This window comes from Rhinoraja longicauda, chromosome 6, assembly GCF_053455715.1.
Source record: "Rhinoraja longicauda isolate Sanriku21f chromosome 6, sRhiLon1.1, whole genome shotgun sequence".
Classification (NCBI taxonomy): Eukaryota; Metazoa; Chordata; class Chondrichthyes; order Rajiformes; family Arhynchobatidae; genus Rhinoraja; species Rhinoraja longicauda.
The window spans coordinates 19,665,384-19,691,703 of NC_135958.1; the positions used below are offsets into that span (position 1 = coordinate 19,665,384).

Below are 26,320 nucleotides of genomic sequence, written 5' to 3' on the forward strand. Positions count from 1 at the left end.
GAGATTACATAATGTCAGGCCAAGGTCAGACTTTTCAGAGACTTGGAAGTTGCAAGGTGGCACTGGAACGTGTCAATCTGTGTGGTGTTCCAGAAGAGGATCTATTGTTCTTATGCAAAGTATGATTTGACTGTATAACATGCAGAACAAGCATTTCACCGCATCTCTGCACTCATGACAAAAAAAAATGAAAAAAATGCGTTGTAACCACTGTTGCAGGGATTCCATTGTGTTGAGGCTGCCTTCGATACAATCCGATCACTTACTTGGATGCTCATGGTTCCAGTGGGCCTATGCAAGAACAAGAGTGGCATTCGGGATCTGTCCATTTAGATGATGTGACCTGTCCAGCACAACTGTGTCCTCAATGTTGACCACAATACATGTTTGTCACCCTGTCCTGCCATTTGATGTCCATGTGTGAGCCCTGAGATCTCACCTAGAAATGCTGAAGTTGCTTATGTGCCAGTTCCACAGCCAAACAAAAAGCTTGTGAACACTCTGCTTTATCCAGGCCGATCTTGTTTTACAGCTTGACATTGCTGAGCTTGTCCAGGTACTTCTTAAACGTGTGGGTGTCTCTGTTTCCAGCACCACCTCAAGCAGTGTGTTCCTGATTCCAACCACCCTCAGTGAAAAGATTCTTTCTGAGATTTCTTCTAAGCTTCTTGTATTTACTATAAACTTACGCCCTTTAATTTTTTGGCACCACTATTAAGGGGAAATGTTTCTTCGTATCAAGTCGATATATGCCCCTCCCAGTAGTGTCGACCTCAGTCAGTCTCCCGCACCTCACTCCGCTCCAAGGCAAACAACCCCCAGTCTATCCAATCTCTCCTCATAACTTGAAGATTTGCTCCCAAACAGTGCCCTGGTGAATTCCCTGGTGCTGTGTGAATATCGTATGGGTAAAATGCTCTGCAAATTACTTGGATTGGGAGCTGTGCGGGAATTCCTCAGCGGTTCAGGCATGAAAGTTTCCACCGCCCACACATGACTTGGCGACCGGCTCTGCTCGCTTCCTCTTTTGGTTGATGCGAGGATTCACGGTGGGGAGGGGGGGGGGGTCGAGGACTGGGCTGCAGCAGTCCTCTATCACTGAATACCACTGGATTCCACTCCCTCCCTCCCACCCTCCCACTCTCCCTCCCTCCCTCTATCTCTTTATCTCTTGCTCACACACTGGCGCGTTTGCAAGAGCCCTGCTTCAGTTGTGGGCGATCATGTGATGTTTCTAACCGGAGCCAGAGTGCATAACCAAACCCACTTCCTCATTCCTTGCCCAGTCGCCGCTCTCGTTCTCCGCCTGTCCAGACAGACACGATGCTCCGGTGCTTGTTGCTACTGTGTTTGAGTGGCGCCCTGGGGCAACCCTCCCGAGATGAAGTCTTCTCCTTGCCCGGGTTCAGCGCCGGGATCAACTTCAGGCAGTGGTCAGGGTATCTGGACGCAGGACCTGGCATACATCTGCACTACTGGTGAGTGAAGGGGGTTGGTGTCACCGGGGGCTGGGAGAGGTGAGACTCGTTCTCCCGGTAAACAGGGCTGGGAAGAGGCTGACAGGGTTCAACTGTGGAGTTGGGTGAATGGGAGGTTGGAGGAAATGCTGTAACTGTTATTGTTTCTAATCACTTTCCAATTCATTGCTGTCGGGATGCGCATTAAAGTGTGTGTTTCCGCCCCACTGTCGAACTGGCGTTGGTTCAGGGCGATTATTGTACAGATCAAAGATACTGGAGGATCCTCAAGTACCTTTGGTACAGATTGGCAGCCGCCCGCTAGAACCTATCGCCGACTCTCCGGCCCGGAGCGCCCCGCGCCCCGCGCCCCGCGCCCCGCTTCCTCTTTTCGGGTTTTGCAAATCGTTTGAATGTTTCGGTCAGCGAAGAGATTTTTTTAATTTTTAAACGATGGTCACGCGGAAGACATGTAGCCACTTAATTATAGTTACACAGCAGGGAAAAGGGCCCTTCGGCCCAACTCGTCCTTGCCAACCAAGATGCCTCATCTAAGCTCGTCCCATTTGCTCGCGATTCGTATGTCCCTCGAAATCTTTCCTATTCATGTACATGTCCAATTGTGTTTTATACGTTGTTATTGTACCTGCCTCAACTACTTTCGCTGGCAGCTCGTTCCTCATACCCACTGTGTGAAAACTTGCCCCACAGGTTGTAATTAAATCTTATTAAAATGTTCCCCTCACACTTTAAACCTGTGCACTCTGGATTCCCCAACCCTGGGTAAAGGACTCCATGCATTCACCCTCTTTGTTCCCCTCATTTTATATACCTCGAAAAGATCATCCTCCAGTCTCCATGCTCCATGTAATAAACTCCTAGTTGCCAGCCTCTCCCTATGACTCAGTTCTCCAAGTCCTGGCGGCATCCTTGAAAACTTTCCTGCACTCTTTCCAGCGTAATGCCACATTTCCCCCAGGAGGGTGATCAAAACTGAACAGGCTTCTGGAGTTTGCAATGAAATGAGAACTAAAAGGATGGGGGTTATCTTTGGTTGATCTCACAAAAGAAAATAACTGCAGATGCTGGTACAAATCGAAGGTGTTTATTCACAAAATGCTGGAGTAACTCGGCAGGTCAGGCAGCATCTCAGGAGAGAAGGAATGGGTGACGTTTCGGGTCGAGACCAGTCTGAAGAAGGGTCACAAAAGGAAAGTCAGTGGGATCTGGACAGACTGGTGGAATGGATAGAGAATGGTTAAAGCTCGTTGATGGTTGGAAGAGTGCAAGCAGGAAATGCAAACGAGAGGGCACATTTCTGGATGGGTTACAAACAGAGATTTGTGGGTAAATTAATTAATATATGGAAAGTGCGCTGAGAACACTGAGAAAACTGTTCAAGATGCCACTAATGCAGGGCATTATAAATAGAGATAGAGAGAACAAGATCAAGGAAGTCAACGTGAACATTTATAAGCACTGGGTTTAAAACACCAGTTGAGTGCATCCAGTTCTGGCACTACACAGAGGGATATTATTATTATTAAAATTTATTAAGCAGACTCATGGTCCATTAGAATACACATACAGTACACAGTATATACATATAAAATTAAATTAAATTAGAAAAGGCAACAATACCAATGTTTCCACATAGGTGACAGGTATCTCACGGCACTGAAACCAGGATTTACCAGCAGCACAATGATGGAATTCTGAGAACCATTCAATCGGCATATAAATTTAAACATGAGATTCCTCAACAGGGCATGAAACGTATTGACTCCTGCACTACAAAACAGTTCACTTGCACTGCACCACCTTGGCTTTCTAAGCAATATGCGCATGCAGTCATTATAGGCAACCTTAAGTTTATGGATGCTTGACTTATTAAACTTTATCCACAAAGGAGCAGTGTAAAGAGGAGTACAGTACGCTCTAAACAGGTTTATCTTGACATTTCCTGAGCACCAGTGGAATTTCCTAACCAACATGTTAGCTTGTGCATACAACATGCGGCGCTGTCTATACATGTCCTCATCATCAGACATTTGATCTGTGATGACATGTCCCAGATACTTAGCTTTACAGCAGACAGATAGAACCTGCCCTGACAGGATAGACGCAGGATTGGTATAAATGGGTGGGTGATGATTGGCATAGACTCAGTGGGCCAAAGAGCCTGTATATCTCGAAAGCTCTTCAGATAACTCCGAGTTCTGTGAGGCAGAGACCATTGAAAAGCCTGTATCGAAATTTGAGATTTAACAGTTTGCAGAGCAAATTGGAGAAAATATCTACCCTAACAATAGCCACTCATTATTGGGACAGTTCAGTGAGACAAGCTTGTCATCTGTTATATGAAAAGCCCAAATTGGTCATTGGTTTGGGCAGCTGAAGGAGATGTCGAGTCAGGAGGATTCTGGCTTCATGAGCTGGCATCTGGACCTGGTGGACCAGGTGGTGGTTCACTCGTCACCACCTCTGGACATTCCTTCTGAGAACAGCAGTCTCTGGGGAGTAGATCCTCGTGCTTAAACAGAAGCCAGGCAAGGATTTCAAGGTAACACTTCTGTGTTCTGGAGCTGGTGATCATTCTTAAGATGCAAACTTAGACCTGAAACTTCATTTATTCATGTCCTCCAGAGATACTGCTTGGCCCGCTGAGTTACTCCAGCACTTCTTTTCCATGCAGACCTAGACTGTTGAGTTCCTGCCATTTTCCCATGGGATGGAATGGCCATTGGCATGATTTTCCCATCCCCACTGGCAGTTCCCTGACAATCTGGAAATGGAAGCCGGGGAATCGACTCTGTACACCCCAGGAATTTATTACCATCATCAATTGGGACAGAATAATTAGAGTTGCTTGAAGCCAACCACAGTCACAGACGCTTTGTAACTCATAGTTTCACGTGGATTCCTATGCGATCAGTGCAAGTTATGTCAAGTCGAGTTTATGATCATACACATCAGTCTGGTGAGGTACAATGAAAATCTTGTTTTCAGCAACACCACAGGCACATAGACTCAGACGACACACAAAACCTTAAAATACATATAAATCATGCATAAATTACAAACAAATTCTATAAGACAGTGAAAAGAAAAAGACTACAAAAAAAACAATAAATTAGTGTAAAACACAATTAGTACATTGGGGCAATAATTCATCTGCGTTTATTTCTGTGTGTGGGTGTGATATCATGCTGATGTGTACGTGTGACCACCGGAGGTTTGCAAATGGGTAGATTGTATTTCTAGATCTTTTTAATGATCACCCAATGCAAAATGTCCAACTATTAGTAACTTGCGCAGTGCATCTCTATTTAGTCCAAAATTTCAGAGCCACATAGAAATATAAAATGCTTGTTGATGTGGTGCAAGCCACATTTGAAAGTGTCACAAACTGCTTTACAACTGATGAAATACTTCTGAAGTGTACTTATTGTTGTATTACAGAGAACACAGCAGCCAATTTGTGCACCATAAGGTTTCACAACAGTTTAGGGAGAAAATTTGCTCTTTAGAGAGATAAATATTAGTCAGGGGAACCAATAGAACGTGGGATTTAAAAGCCACTAGGTTATGCCTTTGAGGTGTAGGTGTTGTCACTGGAGAATTAGCTCAAGGTTTCAGCCTTCAGTCCAGAACAGAATCTGTACTGACGTCAGTGAGGGCAGAGGGTGTGATTATCATCATGCTGATCCTACCGATTTAAAACTTGTGTAAACCAGCCCCCCTGAGGGTGAGTTTCTCAAGTAAAAAACCAACACTTTATGGATTAGAAAAAACTGATTGTTAAATTGATGCCAAGTCTGGGGATGAGCAGTGATTCACTCTTCTCCCTTTGGCTGTGGCACATTCCCACAGCTGATGCTTTTTGTTCACAAGAACTGTTTCTGACTTAAATGTCCTGCCCCATTCCCAATCCTTTTGGCATCTTTACTTCAGGTTGGCTGGCATGGATGTTGGACCAAAGGGCGTGTTTCTGTGCTTTATAACTCAATGACTCTATTCTGCACATTGTGACTGTGCCAGCTCTCAGGACAACTATCTAGTTCCACCCTTTTGTCTTCATGTAAATTGTTTCTCCACCTTGTATTTGTACAATTCCCTCTAGAATCCACAGTTCTTCTTACACCTGAATCCACCACATCTGCATGCAGTGCATTGCAGATTCCAACAACATGTCGTGTTTTAAAATAAATTCCTCATCTTAATTCTTTGTGATTATGACTGTGGTAATTTAACACCTCTGCCAACAACTGTCCACTATCCATTCTCTCCAGAAGTCCCATCATTTTATGTACTTGGTCAAATCTCACAGCTTTCTCTTTAAAGGAAACATGAACAGGCAGGAAATGGAGCGATATGGATCTTGTGCAAACAGATGGGATTGGTTACATTCGGCATCACAGTCGGCATATACAACATGGGCCTAAGGGCTTGTTTCTGTGCTGTAATGTTCAATGAGACAGTCCCAGCCACTGTAATCTATCCCTATAACTGTCGACCCTCAGATGTTTTGTTTAGTTTAGTAATGAATGATTGCACATCCACTTGTGGGACCAGCACACAGGGAGTCGCCTGGCTTGGGTGCCATCTTGTGCTGTTCCTCTGAAGTGTTGCCTATAAATGTTCCTTGTTGAGATGGATGTTAATCGAGAGAGTGAGCTCAGATTTCTTCTGGAGAAGATGGCGTGAGTTGTGACTGAATCAAGACTGTGCCTGAACAGCAAGGTTACAGCCTTGCCATGGAAGGAGGGCAAAGCTCTTCAGCACATGACAATTGGCTATGTTAGGTGTTCACATGAACACCTGAATCACTTCGGCATAGAGAGCCTTGGGCCAAGTGCTAGGGTACCCTCTGGTCAGCATGGACGAGTTGTGCTGAATGGCTTGTTTGCATGCTGTTCCATTCCACAGCAGAGGCCAGAGGCAGTGCATATGTGTGGTCTGGTTGGTCAGGGCACTGAGGATCTGACGTGGTCATACTTGGGGAGTTGGGACTGCATGGCTAAGCTATCCACAGTGGAGGAGGAGTTTTGACCCCTCCAACGACCTCTTTCAATTGTGCCGGTCAAGAGACCACGAAAGGGACAACTTGACCTGTTTTTATCACAGCGGTTGTGGTCACAAGATATGAAATGTTATGTAAACTACAACTGGCAGGTCTTTGCTTTACAGCCTTTCTAACCATCAGGAGCTCGTCATTATTGCGACATTAGTAAATCAGCAGGGAGACGAGCCTGCACCAAAGGCTCAAGTCTAAGACCAAAGGGCATGTATTTATGATGAGGAGTAAAAGGGTTTAAAGAACGAGAGACATGGCTTTGGTGCAGGACGTTGCCAGAATGAGAGAAAGCAAAGAGAGTGCCATTTCTAGAGCACTGCTGCAAATATCTTGGGGTATTTTGCAGATAACATTGGATCTTTGATTATCATATTGGCAATGCAGCAATTAGTCTGTACACAGCAAGATCCCAGATACAGAACTGTGATAACGACCATGCAATGTTTCTTAATGATGTTTGATTGGGGATCAAATAGGTCTGGACACCAGGGGTTGATGAAACTCTGAGGATGGAAATATTAACTGGCTTCTCATTCCACAGATGCTGCTTGACTGGCTGACTTCTTCCAGCATTTCTGTTTTTGTTTCAGATTACACCATCTCCAGTTCTATTTGTTCTCTGTAACTGCCTCATTCTTTAAATTAGTGACATTTGATCTTTAAGTACACCTGGGGGAGCAAACTAAGACAAGTGGGGTCCTTTGTGTGCTGGGGAAGAATTGGGTTGTGTTGGTTCAAGTGAAATCCTTTTAACTCAGTGAGGATATATGAAGGAAGAAGCCTGACCAGGATTGAAAACATGGGGATTAAATGGAATATGAGAGGGGTCCTAATGAGAGAGTGAATAAACCAGGCAGGACAGATTACAATGGAAGTGGAGATCCGGGTGGGATCCCTTGTCCTGTGACCAGTCGTGACCCCTTCAATTTTACTTTGGTTGCCTCTGCTGGGTTCCCAGACCTTACGTAGTCATAGATTCTGGGCCAACATGGTATTGGGAGAAGGCAGGAATGGAGTACTGATTGTGAATGAATAGCCATGATCACAATGAATGGCGGTGCTGGCTCGAAGTGCCGAATGGCCTAATCCTGCACCTATTGTCTACTGTCTATTGTCTAACATATAAACAGACACTTTCACACACCACATCCATGCTGCCCATCAAGTCCTATCAATACTAATCCCATTTACCAGCAATTAGTGGGTGGCCTTCCAAGCCATGGTGATTCAAGTGCATGTCTAGCTTCTTAAATGTAGTGAGGATCTGCCTCCAACATTTTTTCCAGCAGATTGCAATTTCCAGATTGCAAGCAACCTCTGGGTGAAAATAAATATTCTTTACTTCTAAAAGTGTTCTTTAAACCCTTTTACTCCTCACCATAAATACATGCCCTCTGGTCTTAGACACCTCTGTTTCTGACTATGTCTCCCATAATTTTGTACACCACGAACATATCAGCCTCCACAACTTCAAGGAAACCAAACCCAGCCTATCCAGTCTCTCGTTGCAACTACGATGTTCCTTCCCAGATTCCATCCTGGTAAATCTTCCCGGCTAATGAAGGCCAGCATCCCCTGTGTCTTCTTCAACCTTATCTACCTTTGCTGCCTTCTTCAGGAATCTTTCAACTTGTAGACCGAGGTCCCTTTGTTCCTCAATACTCCCTTGGGCCCTACCCTTCATGGACAATGTTTTACCGTTATTAGAACCTTTAAAATGCAACACCTTGAACTTAACAGGATTAAATTCTACCTGCCATTGCTCTCGGAGCCATCAGAGGGGAAGAGTAGAAGTCGACCTGACGAATGTCCCTCTTTCAAAGGCCCAGTTGGCGACTGTGAGATGAGTTGCTCACTTGTCTGTGGTCCTGCAGAGTCCTCTGTCATCGTCCTTATTTACTGTGTGGTTTCTGTCCTTCAGGTTTGTGACGTCTCAGCGAGACCCAACTACAGACCCTGTGGTCCTGTGGCTGAATGGTGGACCCGGGTGCAGCTCCTTGGATGGGTTCCTCTCTGAAAATGGACCTTTACATGTAAGTCTTCCTGTGACCCAATGGCGAGGATTGGGAGCGTGAGGTTTGAGCTGTTGTTTAATGTGGTACACTGGCCCTATCCCCGAACTCTACCTCCGCTACATTGACGACCACATTGGTGCTACCCCTTGTACACATGCAGAACTCACTGACTTCATCAATTTCACTACTTATTTCCATCCTGCTCTTAAATATACTTGAACCATCTCCGACATCTCCCTACCGTTTCTGGATCTCACCATCTCCATCACAGGAGACAGACTAGTGACTGACATCTACTACAAACCCACTGACTCCCATAGCCATCTTGACTATACTTCTTCCCATCCTGTTTCCTGTAAAAGCTCTATCCCCTACTCCCAATTCCCCGTCTATGCTGCATCTGCGCCCAGGATGAGGTGTTCCATACTAGGGCATCGGCGATGTCCTCATTCTTTAGGGAACAGGGGTTCCCCTCTTCCATTATAGATGAGGCTCTCATTAGGGTCTCCAAAGACGTCTCCAAAGACGTACAGGTATGTAGGTTAATTGGCTGGGTAAATGTAAAAAAATTGTCCCTAGTGGGTGTAGGATAGTGTTAATGTAAGGGGATCGCTGGGCGGCACGGACTTGGTGGGCCGAAAAGGCCTGTTTCCGGCTGTATATATATGATGATGATGATGATGATGATGAGGGTCTCCTCAATATCCTGCAGCTCCGCTCTTGCTCCCCCTATTCGTAACAAGGATAGAGCCCCCTTGTCCTCACCTTCCACCCCATTAGCCGTCGCATGCAACAAATTATCCTCCAACATTTCCGCCACCTCCAACAGGATCCCACCACATCTTCCCATCTCCACCCCTTCCTGCTTTCCGCAGAGACCATTCCCTCAGAAACTCCCTGGTCCACTCGTCCCTTCCCACCTAAACCACCCCCCTCCCCAGGTACATTCCCCTGCAACCGCAGGAGATGCAACACCTGTCCCTTTACCTCCCCCTTCGACTCCATCCAAGGACACAAACAGTCTTTCCACGCGAGGCAGAGGTTCACCTGCACGTCCTCCAACCTCATCTCTTGTACCCGCTGTTCCAGAAGTCAACATCTCTATATCGGCGAGACCAAGAGCAGGCTCGGCAATCGTTTCGATGAACTCCTCCGCTCAGTCCGTCTCAACCAACCTGATCTCCCGATGGCTCAGTACTTGAACTCACCCTCCCATTCCCAACCTGACCTTTCTGTCCTGGGCCTCCTCCACTGTCAGAGTGAGGCCCAGTGCAAATTGGAGCAATAGCACCTTATATTTCGCTTGGGCTGTTTACACCCCAGCGGTTTGAACATTGACTTCTCCCACTTCAGGTAGTCCCTGCTTCCCCTCTCTATCTCCTCCCCCTTACCAGTTCTCCTACTAGTCTTCCTGTCTTTGACTTCATCCTATCTTTGCCTGCCCGCCCCCCCCCCCCCTCCCCTGACATCAGTCTGAAGAAGGGTCTCGCCCCGGAACGTCACCCATTCCTTCTCTCCCGAGATGCTCCCGGACCCGCTGAGTTACTCCAGCATTTTGTGTCTACCTTCGATTTAAACCAGCATCTGCAGTTTTTCTTTTTTCCTACACTGCATTTACCATGATGTGTCTGTTTTCAGGTGAACGATGATGGAAGCACACTCTACATTAACAAGTACAGCTGGAACAAGATAGCCAACATGTTGTACCTGGAGTCCCCGGCTGGAGTTGGCTTCTCCTACTCTGACAGTGGAAACTACGCCACTAATGATAAGGAGGTAACGTGGCTAGCCGATCGTCAGCTATCGTGTCTGGGACCGTCTGGGAAGGTCATAGGTTCTAGTTGCTCGGTCACTACTTAATGAAGGAGAGGGAATGGAAATATTCAATGTAAACTTTCTCCGGAGACCTCACCCAATACTGCTTTGCTCCCTCCATCTCCTTTACTCCTGATTCTGGGGCTGTTCACCTCAGTAAACTATTGACATTTTGTGATCATTCTTCATTGGTTCATGTAGCAAAGATTCACCTGGGTCGGATTCACAGTGATCGCTTTCCCTTTCCTAAATGGTGTATAGTGCAAAAAAAATGTTCTTCACTATTTGGGGCAGGAAAGATTATCTAAACAGTGAGAGATTACAGAACTCTGGGAATCAGAGATATCCAGGTGCCTTTGTGCGTAATTCACAAAAAGCTGATATGCATCTACAGCAAGTAGCTGATATGCATCTACAGCAAGTAGCTGATATGCAACTACAGCAGGTAGCTGATATGCATCTACAGCAAGTAGCTGATATGCATCTACAGCAGGTAGCTGATATGCATCTACAGCAAGTAGCTGATATGCATCTACAGCAAGTAGTTAGGAAAGCTAACAGAATGTAATTTATTTAGTGGGGAACTGAATGCTGAAGTGGTGAGTTATCTGAAATCACTGAATATTGAATCCAGAGGGCTGGAATGTGCTGATTCACAGGAACAGAGCAGAGGACCAGAGATGGAGTGGTAGTGAGATGGAAAATTAAAATTAAAGAGGGGTGATGTGGGTATCTGGTTAGCCTTCTATTCAAGGAAGGTCCTCAGACAACAGCTGAGAAGTGCAATTGAATTGTCGCGACAACTGGAAAGGCAGATTGGGTGTTAAGATGAGCTGGTTGGGACCACGAATATGCAAACTGGCAATGTGGCCGAAGGGTCTATGAACAAGGTGCCCCTTATTTGACATGCTTTATCCATCACCACCACATTCCCTATAACTGAAAACTAACCTTGCTTCACTTCCCCATTCTGACTGGGTGTCTTTGATCTGGAATTTTAACTTGTTTTCCCTTTCCACAGATTCTTCTTAACTTGTTGAGCATTGCTGGCATTTCTTGCTCTTCTTTCTGTTTAATTGTAGGACTGCATCTCACTCTTGCTGCAACTTAACACTAGCATTCCAACGTCAAATGTACTGAGGTCAGAGCTCCTTGACATGGTTGGAGCTTAAACACAAGGGCAACCCTCCGCTAGAAATATCAAAGACGGTGCCTGCTGGTCTCTGTCAACCTTTGATCTTTACACAGGAAGGAACTCGTAATCCCGCTCCACATTCACTCCATTCCTGTAGGTCGCGGAGAGCAATTACCTGGCCCTGCAGGACTTCTTCAGGAAGTTCCCGAACTTCACAAAAAATGACTTCTACGTGTTCGGTGAAAGCTACGGTGGGATTTACACTCCGACCTTAAGCCTCAAGATTGCAGAGGGCGCATCGAAAATTAACTTCCAGGTATGCATGCTTCATTTCAATGTGGAGACTGAGATCAGCCTTCTCTTCTGGCTTAGCCTGTTAGTTCCTTCTATTACTTTTGAAAATATAAGATCATCAGAGGGTTAACAGAGTAGATGTTGAGATGATTTCACTAATGGGAGAGTCGCAAGTAAAGGGACAGAGGTACATGGACATTTCTTAGACATGTTGAGTCTCTGGATTTCATTCGATTATTAAGGTGGAAATAGACAAATATTTGGAAGATCGAGGAATTGAGGGGAACTGGCACAGAACAGGAGTTGAGACCAGCATACATCAGCCATGATAATATTTAATGGTGGGGTAGGTTTGAGAGCTGAGTGGCCTACCCCATCTCCATTCTTCATGTTAGTAAATGGATGTCATGTCCCAACTGTGGTCAGGATCGCTGAGCTTCACACACAATCTAATGGAGATTAGGCCGAGGGGCTTGTTTTCATACTGTTCAATTCTATAGCTCTGGTGCTGTGTAAAGCACTGGAGTAACTTGTTGCCACTCACTTCTACTCTGCTTCTGTGTGTGGCCTCCTACACATATACCAACAAAGTCCAATGTCCGCTCAGGGAACAGCTCCTCATTTTGTCTAGCTGCACTGTGACCCGTGGGATATCGAACTTATCAATTTTAGAAAAGCGCCCTTTCCAATTTCTGTCAGATGGCTAAGACCAGTAATATAAATTATTTTTCTCTGCACTGATGCTGCGAGGTCTGCTGACAATTTCCAGATTTATAGCCGCTGTGGTATTATTTCATGTACCAGCAATTTTTTTCACTCCTGTCCTCATTCATCTCCCCGATTTACATTATATTCAGGCAGTTCAGTTGCGATTAACAAGCCTTCGCTCCTCCCACTCGGCCAGCATCATTTGCATCCTCCAGCCCCGTTGTTCTCTCTCCGTTTCCACTTCTCCACAATTTGAAACATGTGTCTGACTTTTCCAGTTCTGACAAAGGCACAATTGACCTGAAATGTTGACTCTGTTTCCCCAATCACAGATGCTGCCTCAACTACTGAGTATTTTACCACATTCTCTGATTTTATATCAGGTTTCAATTATGCAGAGAGCCATGAGTGATCTCCCACAAACAGCGGTGTATACACACCCAGATAACTGCTTTAGTGACGTTGAACCTTATTCTTCTTCAGTTTGGACATCTGACTCCTGCCAGAATTTTACCGACCAAGAAAAGGGTTTAAGACGATTCCTTTGGTAGCTTAGGAGACCAAAGCAGCGCACGTTAAAGTGACACTTATCCGTGGCACCAGTCATGTGGGCTTATCTCAGCTGTAGACGAGGAGCTGTTCTCACTATCCTGTTTGTGGAATATGTTTTCATTGGACAAGGTGCTTGTATACTTGAATGCAACACGATCCCAGTGTTTAGGATGCTATGGTGATGCTGTGTCCTCTCTTGCAGGGGTTTGCGGTTGGGAATGGTCTGAGCAGCCGGTATTACAACGATCAGTCACTTGTTTACTTCGCATATTACCACGGACTCCTCGGGGACGTGTAGGTATAGTGCTTGAACCTCCAGACTGGGAAGAAAAGAAGTGTGCATGATCAGTCTCGAGAGAGAGAGAGAGAGAGAGCCTCCCACCCTCCATCAATTTGTATCAATGTCTCGTAAGCACCAGAGATGATCTCCCATTCCCACCACTGCCATGTCCTTGAGGCAGTGACACCTCCAGCACATGTGTGGTTGGGGACAGAGTGAAGCTCCCTCAACAACGTTCCAATCCACTCTCCTAGGGTTAGACACAGAGTGAAGCTCCCTCAACATCATTCTCTTACACATTCCCACGGTTAGACACAGAGCGAAACCCCCTCCACACATTACCATCACACATTCCAAGGATTAGACACAGAGTGAAGATCCCTCAACACCATTGTGTCACACATTCCCAGGGTTGCACACAAAGTGAAACTCACTCCACATTGTTCCAGCACACACTCCCATTGTTAGACAAAGATGGCCAAGATGGCCATTCGCGACTCCAGGCAACGGGTAGTCGACGACCGCTCAGGGGTCGGCTGCCTGCCCCTTTTCCGGAGTTACATCCGTGCTCGCGTGTCCCTGGAGAGGGAACACGCGGTGTCCACGGGGACGCTGGAGGCCTTCCATGAACGCCGGTCACCGCGGGAGGTCTAATGTGTTATTGGCAAAGTTGGCGTCATTTTAATTTGATAATTGTTTTGTTTGTAAACTGCCAATATAGGCACCTTTTGATTTGATCGCGTTACTACTTTGTATGTTTGTTTTTGTTTGGGAATAAAGTATTTGTAAAAAATAAAAATTAAAAAAAAGGATTAGACAAAGACACTCTCAGGGCACAGGTTATAAACAAGGGAAAAGAAAACAAAATGTGCGTGGTTGCTGCCTTGGCAGCTTCATCCTGCTGGCCATTGAACCGATTCAGTAGCTTCAGGGCCAGGGCTGAGCTTCCTCACCTCAGCCTGTGTTCTCCAGCAGAACCCCAGGCCATGCCAATCCCGCAAGAGGATCAGCACTGATAATGAAAACATAACAAATATAATCAATTGGTATTATGTCACTTCCATTCCCTTGCAACAGATTAAATTCTGAAGCAAAGACATTAAACATAATAGTTGACAATGAGAAAAATTGATATTCTGAACCGTTTATCTAGGACGGAAAAATTAATTACCAAAGCGCATAGTTTTAAGATGAGAGGGGCAAAATTTGAAGGGGATATGGACGGCAGATTTTCTTTACAGATAGGGTGGTGAGTGCCTGGAACGCACTGCTGGGGATGGTGGTTGAGTCAGGTACGATAGTGGCATTTAAAAGACTTTTGGATAGGTATATGGAGGTAGGGGGGGGTTACGGATTATGTGCAGGCAGTTGAGGGTTGGTCTTGGGTTCATGTTCCACACAGACATTGTGGGCCAAAGGGCCTGTTTCTGTGCTATAGGATTTTAAGTTGTATGTTCTATGTTAATGCTCCTCACACTCAAGTTTCTGGTGTCTACCCCCTGGATACAAAGAGAGCAAATTAACAAGGAACAGACACAAAGTGCTAGAGTAACTCAACGGGACAGGTTACTACTCTGGAGAACATGGATAGGTGATGTTTCTGGTTGGGACCCTTCTTCAGTGATTGTGGGAGAGTGGGGGGTAAATCGGGAAGAGAGGAGGGGCAGTATAAAGCCTGCCCAGTAATGGATTGATGCAGGTGAGAAGGGATTTTTAATAGGCAGATGTTTGAACAAAGACCAGAGATGCAAAGATAGAATGTGTGTGACAAAAGGATGGAATAGTTGTGAATGGTGAAGCTATAGGGAGGAATTTGGATGGAAGGGGAGAAATAGGTGTGAGCCCAGGAAGGAGACAGGGGAGGGGAAGGGGGGGGAGGGGGGCATTATAGGGCGAGGTAGTAACCCAAAATTGGAGAATTGAGTGTTGGTATGGCAATGAGGGGTCTCTCAGTATCTCCCTTCTGCAGAGATAGGGAAATATTGAGCAAGGGTAACTGCAGAGTGATCTTACTGTGGGATTAGGTGAGGGAAAGGGTGGAAGGGCGGTGTGGTGAAGGTGCCTGACCTTCTAGATCACATTATCTTTCTCTTTCTGTCTTCACAAGATTGTGGGCCAACCTGAATCGGTTTTGCTGCAGAGATGGATCTTGCAACTTCTACAATAACACGAAGAGCAACTGTGTGGATTCAGTAGGTTCCCATTCACTTCTTTGCCAAGACAGACTACCCACAGCAGACTGCCTCGGTACCGTCTTGCAGCTTCTGCTTACCATGCCCGGGGCCAATAATAAAACAGTCACAATGGGAGTGGCTGCGAATAGCACAAAACTCATGCAGCTGTAATTCCTCCTCCTCTGTACATTTCTGAGACCTGGACTAACTAAACCAAACACCTCACAGCAATGGAGCAAAACCACCCACAATTTTTCCGCAAAATACTTCAAATCCACCAGCGGGGTAAGCAAACCAACAACAGCGTCCTCTCCCAGGCTTATATCCTAAGTGTTGGGCCCCACTTACATTCAGTCAGCTCCAGCGGAAGGCACAATGTTCTCCTGACCAACACCAGACCCTTGGAGCAGTTATTCTGTACTAAACTCATGGTTAAAGGTGACCAGGTGGACAGAGGAATTGATTCCACGATGATCTGACAGCCTCCTTGACATCATGTGGCACCTTCACCGAGCCAGGGGAATCACTGCTTCATCAATTGCTCAAGATCTGGAGGACAATGGGTTGACATTAAAAACCTTGTGTCCAGTTGTTGAGCACACAGCTCAGTGCAAACGGTGGAAAGAGTACACCACTTCCCAATACCATCACCCACCCCACCAGTACCGCCAGCCCCACCTCTGGCCGACCCTGGTCATCAGAATCCAATATTTGCACCATTTTGCCTTCACCACCTATCACCTCCAGCTATAGTTGCTATCTCCACCCTTTTCTTCCCCATCAGCTAATCAATCCCTCCTCGCTGGAATCCACCTATCAATTGCCACCGCGTACCCCACCATTCCCCTCACCTCTTTCTACCAGCTATCTCCCCTCTCCCTTTCTACCAGCTATCTCCCCTCTACTCCATCAGTCTGAAGAAGGGTCCTGACCCAAAACATCATCTGTCCATTTCCCTTCTTGGATGCTGCCTGATCTGCTGAGTTCCTCCAGCAGACTTTTGTTTTGAAGGTTCCAAATTGGTCTTATCATCTCAGAACCAGAGTGAAACCGAATGATCTCCAGCAAACATGCTCACTTATTTCATGCCACCTCCTCTCGCTGAATGAATGGATACACTGTGGATATATGAAAAGGAGGATTTCATTTCAGCAGGATTGTTGCGTCAATGTCCCCAAAGCACTTTACACTCAATTCAAAGTATCCACAGTTACTGTTGTGAACACGGCAGTGAACGACTGCATGGGCAGTAGCAAGGTGACAATGACTGCATCATCTGTCTGTTGTTGTGGCGATTGGTAGATGAATACAGGCCAGTTGATTGAGAATAACTGCCCACTCTTTTTCACAAGTTGAACATTGACTGATTTATCTCTGTGTAACACTACACTCGCCTTTGTACTCTATCTAAATGTAGAAAACCCTTTCTGCAGCAGGCTTGTTTCTATGGTGACCTTCACAGCTCTTCATCGGTATGTGTATGTGACCCTAAGCCGAGCATTGGTATGATCCTTGGCCTAGATGTTCTTGGATGGCGAGGGACCCAGATTTGGTGGAAGGGGAACAAACCACTAATTGAGCTCACCTGATACTTTTTTTTTCTTTTAACAGATCAAGCAAGTTAATTTCATTGTCTTCGGCATTGGACTCAATGTATACTCACTGTACATGGACTGTGCTGGGGGATTGCAGCATTACTCTGCACGCTTTCACAGAGACATGACGAATCTCTTCCAGTTTTACCAATTTCAGACAGTGAAGGTATGAAGATCTTTGCTTTTTCTAGGAAAGCTTTGAAGGGTTCATCCCTTTCCCAAGTGTACAAATGTCCAATGCTCATTCGCTCCACTGTATAAAATGCCAACAGCATCAACCACTTCATTGAACCGACCATTGAACTTCAATGCTCCAGTTGCCACAGTGAGAGTTGACTCTTGTCTCTGGATCATCAGTCCAGGCTTCTATTTTACCAGTCCAGTAGTTTGACCACTCCACCTTTGCTATACACTCCATGGTTTAAAATTGCTTACAAGCCAATGACTCCAGCTCAGCATATCAAATCCCATGGATCCACCTTCTACCTAATGCATCCAACTTAGCATATCAGAATTAACCCTTGCCCAAGCACTGCCATTGCATGCATTTTTGACAGACCAGATCGCCTCTCGAGCATTGATTTCTGTTGAATCCCAATGGGCCCAGCTCTCCCTGTGTAGAGTTGATGAGTCCTATCCCATCCCCTTAAATGTCACCCTGCAGGATCCCACAGGGCCAAACTCCTCCCTTATGTTCCAGGTTCTATATATTGGTTTCAATTAAATAGTTTATGCATATCCAAAATGATCTTGCCTATAACTTTGCAAAGAGTTGTGGATACTTTTGATGCTGGGTGGAAGTTTCTCACTCTGTAGTGGTACACCATCACTAGCAGATCGATGGCTGTCATCTCCTTTCTCTCACCAGACCAAAGTAACAGCCAGGCAATTTGATCCTCCATGCATCAATGATACAGCTCAATGGGTATGGCTGAATCGTGCTGACGTGAGAATGGCCCTGCACATCCCAGGAAAGGTCCAGGGTTGGGAACTCTGCAGGTAAGAGGATATGTCGCAAACTCCAAACATGACCTGGACAGGTTACTGACCCAGTTGGGTCAGCTAAGGAAAAATGACTCGCACAGGACTTTTCATAGAGCATGTGAGTGGTACAGGTAATCAGAGATTTGGACCAACATTACAGAAACCCAAGATTAAATTCCACCCACAGCATCCGGAGAGTTTAAATTCAGTAAGATCTGGAATTTTAAAATAAAGCCAACTTATGAACATGAAAACTATCAAACTGTTGTAAAAACACATCACTTGACCAAAGCATTCTGCAAGGGTTTCTACATGTGGTTGACTATTAAATGCCCTCTGAAATTGGCCAAGTCCCTCACTTATACCAATGTTGCTAAGTTTAAACAGAGAGAATAAAACCAGACCAACCACTTAGCATTGCCAGTAACTCCAATTCAGATGTGTCTAAGTCATTGTCAACCCAGTTGACCTCGCAGTGCTCTTCCCACAAAGGTCCGGGACCAGTATTTAAATGGGGAGAGCTGTCCAATAGACCTGTCGAGCACCTACCCGGTACTTGCACACTATGCCAGACTACCCCCACCACAACTCCAGAGTAATGCTGTTCCACCGGCAAGACAGCCCCCCGGGGGATGGTGGCACAGAGTGATGTAAGCAAGAGGGAATGGTCCCGAGTACCAACATTGATGTCATTACCCATGAAGTCTTTGGCGATCAGGTTAAACAAGGACACAGTAACCTCCTCGTCATCAGTCACTGTCCTCCCTTAGCTGACAAAGCAATGCTGTTCCAGTCGAAGAACACTTGGACGCTGCACCCGAGGCAGAATGTATATCCTGGGTGGGACCATCGAGGATCACACCATGTATTTTTGACTGAGTTGGCTGAATGTGGAAGGATAGGAGCAGCCAGGTTGGGTCCGTGGCAGCTGGTGAGTGAACCACACCACAAGGAATAAACCAACCTGATCTCGTCATCGCCAATTTACTGTGGCAGACACATCTGAACATGAAAGCACTGGTAGACGTGACCACCACCAGAGTCCTTGTGCAGGTAAAGTCCTGTCTGCAGACTGAGGAAACCTTCCATGTTTTGTATGGTACTCCTAACTGGAATAGACTCAGACTAGATCTGGCAGCTCAGAGCAGGCCGTTCACAAGGCAGTGTGGACTATCAACAGCAGAAATGTACACCACCACAACCTGGAATCTTATACCTTACAGTATATCGCTCACTCTGCCATTACTACCAAGCTAGGTAATCAACCCCTGTTCTGCAAGGGGAGCAGTTGGGCATGATGGGAGCAGCACCAGGCATAACTAATAGTGACGAGGTGCCAGCTGAGTGCTGTTGCAACACAGCACCCTGTGTGCTTAACCACAAAAACAGCACAGAGTAGATAGAACTGAACAACTTCACGACCAACAACTCAGGTTAAACCTCTGCAGTCCTATATCCAGCCATGAAAGTTGGTGGACATTTAAGAGATAAGAGGAGAAGGCGGGGACGAGCTCAGGGCATGATGAAGAACTTGCGACTGGATACTGTAGTTATTACTGAGAGGTGGATGAAGGGTCAACAATACGGGCCGCTCAAAGTTCCAGGGTGCAAATATGTAAAGAGATCCCAGATAGATGCAAGAAAAATAAGGTTGTAATAGTGGTGGATTTTAACTTCCCAGATATTGACTGGGAGGACTGCCATGGTGCTAAGGGTTTGGATGGCGTGGAGTTTGGTGTATTCAGGAAAGGCATCTCAATCAACATATATATGGCTTGCATCTGCACTGTTTGTACTGAGGCCTGGAGTCTAAAAGCTGTCAGAAACAGGCCTGAACATTAGTGAACAGGTTAGAACATATAATATAGAACTGTACAGCACAGGAATAGGCATTTTGGCCCACAATGTCTATGCCGAACATGATATCAAGACCAACATATATCTGCTTGAATGTATTCCATATCCTTCCATTCTGTGTGTATCCATGTGTCTATCCAAGTCTTTTAAAAACCACTATCATATCATCATATCATATCATATCATATATATATACAGCCGGAAACAGGCCTTTTCGGCCCACCAAGTCCGCGCCGCCCAGCGATCCCCGCACATTAACACTATCCTACACCCACTAGGGACAATTTTTACATTTACCCAGCCAATTAACCTACATACCTTCACCATATCTTCCTTCACCATATCTACATATCTACATATCTTCCTTCACCACCACCCCCAGCAGTGCGTTCCAGGCACTCACATCCTCTGTGCCAATTCCATCTCAAAGAATCCTCTCCCATAGCTTCTCTACCATTGTTGTGAGGTTCACTGGCCTATAATTCCATCTCTACTTTCCTTTTTAATCAAAGGTTGTAAAACAGGTGATAGCTTATAGCAAGCTTGACGACCTATTCAACTCTTGGATGGCTGCGAGTGGAGTGATGGGCTGGTAGATAGCTGGGCCTGGCTGTGGGATAAAGTTGCTCTCGTGATTTTGCAGTTACCCGATAGAAGTCCAATTTGTAACAGGAGGAAATTTACAGAAAAAAGTTCATAAACATCAATTTGACAATGATAGGCCAACCTGCTTGTGATTTGTGAGAGAGAAATATTAGCCAGGATGCTGGAAGAATTTGTTTGCTGTTGGAAGAGTGTTTGGGATTAGTATTGGATTGGTTTACCAAGGAACCAGCACGTACAAAGAACTAAAAAGCTTGGCCTGGAAATCATCAATTAATCTATTGTTCACTAGATTAGATCTTTCATGTCTGTCCTATTTTCAGTCCATGTATATATGGTTACATCATGGGTTCAATGTGTTGAATGCACCTGGAGCAGGGAAATAAAATCAAGTCTCGTGAAAATATCTCGTTGAACAAGAACAAAGGAAGCAAAAGGTCGTCACTGAAGGAGTGAGTTCCAGGAACCAGTTGCACCACTTCTGGCCCTACCCCACTAACCAACAAAAAACAATCCAATCAAACCCTTGAGAATTTTAAACTCTGCTTAAATTATTCCTGAACTTGCTACATTCAGGATTTGAACCGTGATTATTGTTGATGTTCTTATGAGATTTATTCTAACCTGCGCTCATCCAATTGCAGCGAAACTGTTGCTGAAAACTATGACCGCATCTACTCCACCATGCATGACTTCTACCTGGCGCTACTCAGCAAGGGTCTACGTGCCCTCGTCTATAACGGGGATACAGACATGGCCTGCAACTTTCTGGGAGACCAATGGTTTGTGAAGTCACTGAATCAGAAGGTAAGCTGTCACCCAGTCAGTAATAGGAGTGGCCACTGTGTTCTGCCTAGACCTTTAGACATGTTGGTCGTTATTATTGTGCCTTTGTTATTTACACAGCTGGTCTTCCCCAGGGATGTTTGGAAACAATGAATGATACATGTTAAGGAAGGGGGAAAAAAGTAGCAAGTTTCCTACTACAGAAAATATCTGGGTTTCAGATTTATGAAGAAGAATTTGCTGAGGTTTCTTTCCGAATCCTTTCTGATGAAAATCAGTTTTAGGCTATGGATGCTGATGGGAAGGGCAAGTTACTACCCTTTGCTAACTGCCATGAGAAGGTGGATAGGACTCTTTCTTTTATACAGTTGTGCTAGTTACGGCCCCCTCTATTGATGGTTAATTAAAGGATTTACAGCTAGTGACAAGGCAGGCTAATGCATTTCCAAGTTAGTCGAGAGTAGACAGTAGTTTTCCCTTGCACCTGATGCCCTGTCCTACTAAGTAACAGATGCCCCATGGCGAGCGTTACCAATGCAGGGCATTGTGTTGATGATACACACTGCAGGCACTATGCAGCTGTGGTGATAAGTGGTGAGACAGTTAAAAAGGATAATGTCTTGCGAAAGATACTTGACTTCTGGGATTATCTCAGTGTCTGGGTTTAATTTCAATTATCTGGTGTCCCAAAGGCACTCCCTGTCCACAGCAGCTCCCCAGCAGGGTGTGTGTAACTCAATCTCCCAGAACTGCCTGGAGGATCGTCATACAGTGGAATAACAGTGTCTCTGTCGGGAGAGGGGAAACTCCAGTCTGTGGTCTTGGGGAGGGAGATTGCAAGAGGGGCTCTCCACAGCTGCAGTTGTGTAGTTCCAGGAGAGTAACTGATTGTCTGCTTCATCATCAGAAAACGGTCGACTACCAGCCATGGGTTTGTAATAACCAAATTGCTGGGTTCTACGAGCAGTATGGAAACCTCACCTTCCTGACCATCAAGGTAACTAGCCCTTCCTTTTCACTAGAGGTCAAGTCATTCCTGTAGGGCAAGGACTGTCTCACTCTGAAGATAGACATAAAACACTGGAGTAACTCAGTGGGACAGGCAGCATCTCTGGAGAGAAGGAATGGGTGATGTTTCGGGTCGAGACTCTTCTTCAGAATGATGTCAGGGGATTTGTGTGCAGGATGGAAATTAGTAGTAAAGTTATTGAAGTCAGTAGGTTCTGCATGTTTGCAGGAGGTAGCACCGGTGCAGTCGTCAATGTAGCGGAGGTAGAGTTCGGGGATAGGGCCTGTGTTTGCCTGAAACTCAGACTTCATTAACTTTTCTAGTAATTTCCATCCTGCACTCAAATTCACCTGGACCATCTCCAAAATGTCCCTAACGTTTTTTGATTTCACCGTCACCATCACAGGAGACAAACTATCAACTGACATCTATTATAAACCCACTGATTCCCACAGCTATCTAGACCTCACTTCTTCCCAACCTGCTTCCTGTAAAGACTACTCCCTATTCCTTCGTCTGCACCCAAGATGAGGTGTTCCATACCAAGACATTGGAGATGTCCTCATTCTTTAGGGAACGGTGGTTCCCCTCTTCCATCATAGATGAGGCCCTAACTAGGGTCTCCTCGATATCCCGCAACTCAGCTCATGGCTCCGCCTCCTCCCCATTGGAACAGGGACAGAGTCCCCCTAGTCCTCACCTTCCACCCCATCAGGTATCACATACAGCACACAATCCTCCGACGTTTTTGCCACCTCCAACAGGATTCCACCACTAGCCAAATCTTCCCATCTCCACCCCTTTCTGCAGAGACCGTTCCCTCTGCAACTCCCTGTACAACTCCCAGGTACTTTCCCGTACAACTGCAGAAGATGCAACACCCGTCTCTGTACCTCCCCCCTCGACGCCATACAAGGACCCCGACAGTCATTTCAGGTGATGTAGAGGTTCACTTATAGCTCCTCCTATGCCATTGACTGTATCCACTGTTCCAGGCATAAACTCCTATAAATCGGCGAGACCAAGCGCAGGCTCGGTGGTCGTTTCGCTCAGTCCACCTAAACCTACCTGATCTCCCAGTTGCTAAACACTTTAACTCCCCCTCCCATTCCCACACTGACCATTCTGTCCTGGGCCTCCTCCATTGCCAGCGCAAAATGGAGGAACAGCACTTCATATTTCGCTTGGGCAACTTACACCTCAGCAGTATGAACATTGACTTCTCGAATTTCAAGTAAACCCTTGCTTTCCCTTTCCATCCCTCCTCCTTTCCAGTTCTGACTAGTCTTACTGTCTCTGACTGCATTTTATCTCTGCTTTGTTGTTACCTTCTCCCAGCTAATAATGATCTGTTCTACATTTTCTTTGACCTCCATTCCCTTTGTCCTGTTTTCACATCTTACACTTCCTTATCTATGTACTTCCTCTCCCCTGACATCAGTCTGAAGAAGGGTCTCAACCCAAAACTTCACCCATTCGTTCTCTCCAGTTACTCCCAACATTTTGTGTCTATCTTTGGTTTAAACCAGCATCTGCAGTTCCTTCCTACACATCCTGTCTCACTCCAACAGCTTCCACCACAGGCAATTTGTATTTACCCTCAGGGTGGGTATTGCAGGAAACCCCACCATTGAGTGTCCATACCTCGTTATCCTGAGAGGCAGTGTGCTGCCTTTCTGATTCCTGGTTCTCAGGATTTGATTTCCTGTCCTCTGTTCCTGTTCAGCCCTAAACGTGTGGTGTCACCATCGTACAGGCATTGTTGATGGATGTTTGTCCGTCCTCTTGGCTTGAGTTGTGACCTTCAGCACCATGGCACTTAACCCAGGTTCCCAGCAAAGACAATGCGTCTTGACTGGGCAATAGCTTGCTGTGACACTGGCCAGCACAAGCCCAGACACATGCAGGAAATGTTAGCAGGTCGTCAGGGTAACAGTTGTCACAAAGCACCTAGCAAAGTGACATGGGAAATGCATTATGACATTGCTGGAGGCAGTAGCAGGAGGCATTATGGGTCTCCCTTGCTGCATGGATTGGGATCAGGATGGACAGCTCAACTTCTGTTACCAGGGAATGGTGTTCACCATATATTTGGCCCAAGACCAATTCTAATGCTTCTTTATCCACAGGGAGCAGGCCACATGGTACCACAATGGTCTCCCGTACGAGCTTTGAAGATGTTTGAGAGCTACCTCTCCAACTCTCCATACTGAGACAGCGCCAGCCTTGCCTTCCCAGCTCACTGGCTATCTGACTGCCATATGATTGGCCACTTTTCTTGCTTCTCTCACACAAACATATTGAGCTTTTTAAATCACAGTACATCGATCAAACCAATGACACCAAACTAAGCCAAGTCCTAGCAGCGATAGCTCGGGTCCAAACAGAGACTACATCAGGCTGATCTGCATGAAGTATTACCAGTAATTTGAAGAACCTCCAGATATTGAAAGAAGTGGAAAGCCCCTTAAATTCCCTCAGCCCAATTTGGCGGTGTTGCTTTATCATTTAAATAAATTACGTGTTTGGAATTTGCCTAATTTTCTAATCAGAGGAAAAACACAAGTCAAATCAATTCCTTGAGGGGACTTCTTCATGAATGATTTAATATAATGTTAGTGATTTTCTAAAGCCAAAGGTCAGAGACTATTGAACAAATTCAACAACTTCACCTCTGCTGGGAAGGGGCAGGAACCCCACTCCTGCAATGCAATTCCTACTCTTAGTTTGTGGAAAGGATTATTAGATAACACTCATGGTAAATGTTGGATGGAACACGATACCTCCAAATCTATGTTTCCTCATTCTAAATCTTATAATTATAATCGAGACAGACTACTCCCAGCAGTAGCTACAACAGACAAAGTAGATGCCTCACCCAGAATTACGCTGGATCTGCATTGAGGAGCAAGACCCAGCTCGTACCAGGCTGAGAGTGACCATGGTTGGAACACTTAGTCAGCCTCAGCAGCAGCACAATGCAAAGTTTGCTCTGCCCATTACATTCCTTCTAGTCAACAAGATCAGAGTTATGGAAGCAACAAATTTTGGCATATGCTCAGTTTACATTGATCCATGTGCCAGTGTTGACCCAGTCAGCAGCACCTTTGATGTTTGGAGAACTATACCATATCTACAATAGTAACTGCACTGAACTGGGACGTGTTTTGACTGTCAATTACGAGATGCCTGGTTCAACAGGTTACACTGAAGTACAATATAATGCAAACAAATTAACTAAAAATCTACTTCCTTTATCATGCATCTCGAGATAGGGGTGGGTTGTCAAATTCCAGGATGAGCCGGGAGATTCCAATAATATTAATCTCTAGAAAACATGAGCACCTCAGAAAATAAGGTTCAAATCCAAGATCACTTTTCATTTTCTGCAAATAACTTTTGTTCACAAATTGTTTAAAGATAATTTACCTGTTTGGCTATTAAAACTGTCAAATGTGGAGTGGTCCCTTTGCTTTTTCTTTGTTTTGAGGAGATGGGGCAGAATGAAACAGGCTTCTTCTACAACTGGTAGGAGTGTGGATGGAAGCTGAAATGAGTGGAAGCAGGAATACTTCCACTACCTCTCGTACACTGTTTGTTCATCATATATCTACAGCCGGAAACAGGCCTTTTCGGCCCTCCAAGTCCGTGCCGCCCAGTGATCCCCGTACATTAACACTATCCTACACCCACTAGGGACAATTTTTACATTTACCCAGCCAATTAACCTACATACCTGTACGTCTTTGGAGTGTGGGAGGAAACCGAAGATCTCGGAGAAAACCCACGCAGGTCACGGGGAGAACGTACAAACTCCTTACAGTGCAGCACCCGTAGTCAGGATCGAACCCGAGTCTCCGGCGCTGCATTCGCTGTAAAGCAGCAACTCTACCGCTGCGCTACCGTTCCCACAGCTTAATTAAGTGGGAGACTGAGACCGATTGTGATACTGCATCACTGGCTGCCAGCTTGGGTTTGG

General features: G+C 45.7%; 1 protein-coding gene across 1 annotated transcript; it reads left to right on the plus strand.

The window, feature by feature from the left end:
• The first annotated feature begins 1,182 nt into the window (after positions 1 to 1,182).
• On the plus strand, positions 1,183 to 25,799 carry LOC144594302 (lysosomal protective protein-like). The gene is made up of 11 exons (XM_078400643.1): positions 1,183 to 1,478; positions 8,456 to 8,567; positions 10,188 to 10,325; positions 11,657 to 11,815; positions 13,256 to 13,347; positions 15,441 to 15,525; positions 17,119 to 17,268; positions 17,971 to 18,101; positions 21,191 to 21,353; positions 22,240 to 22,329; positions 24,471 to 25,799. The coding sequence occupies exons 1-11, from the start codon at positions 1,324 to 1,326 to the stop codon at positions 24,552 to 24,554; spliced, it is 1,359 nt and encodes a 452-aa protein (XP_078256769.1). The 5' UTR covers positions 1,183 to 1,323; the 3' UTR covers positions 24,555 to 25,799.
• The last annotated feature ends 521 nt before the right edge of the window (positions 25,800 to 26,320 follow it).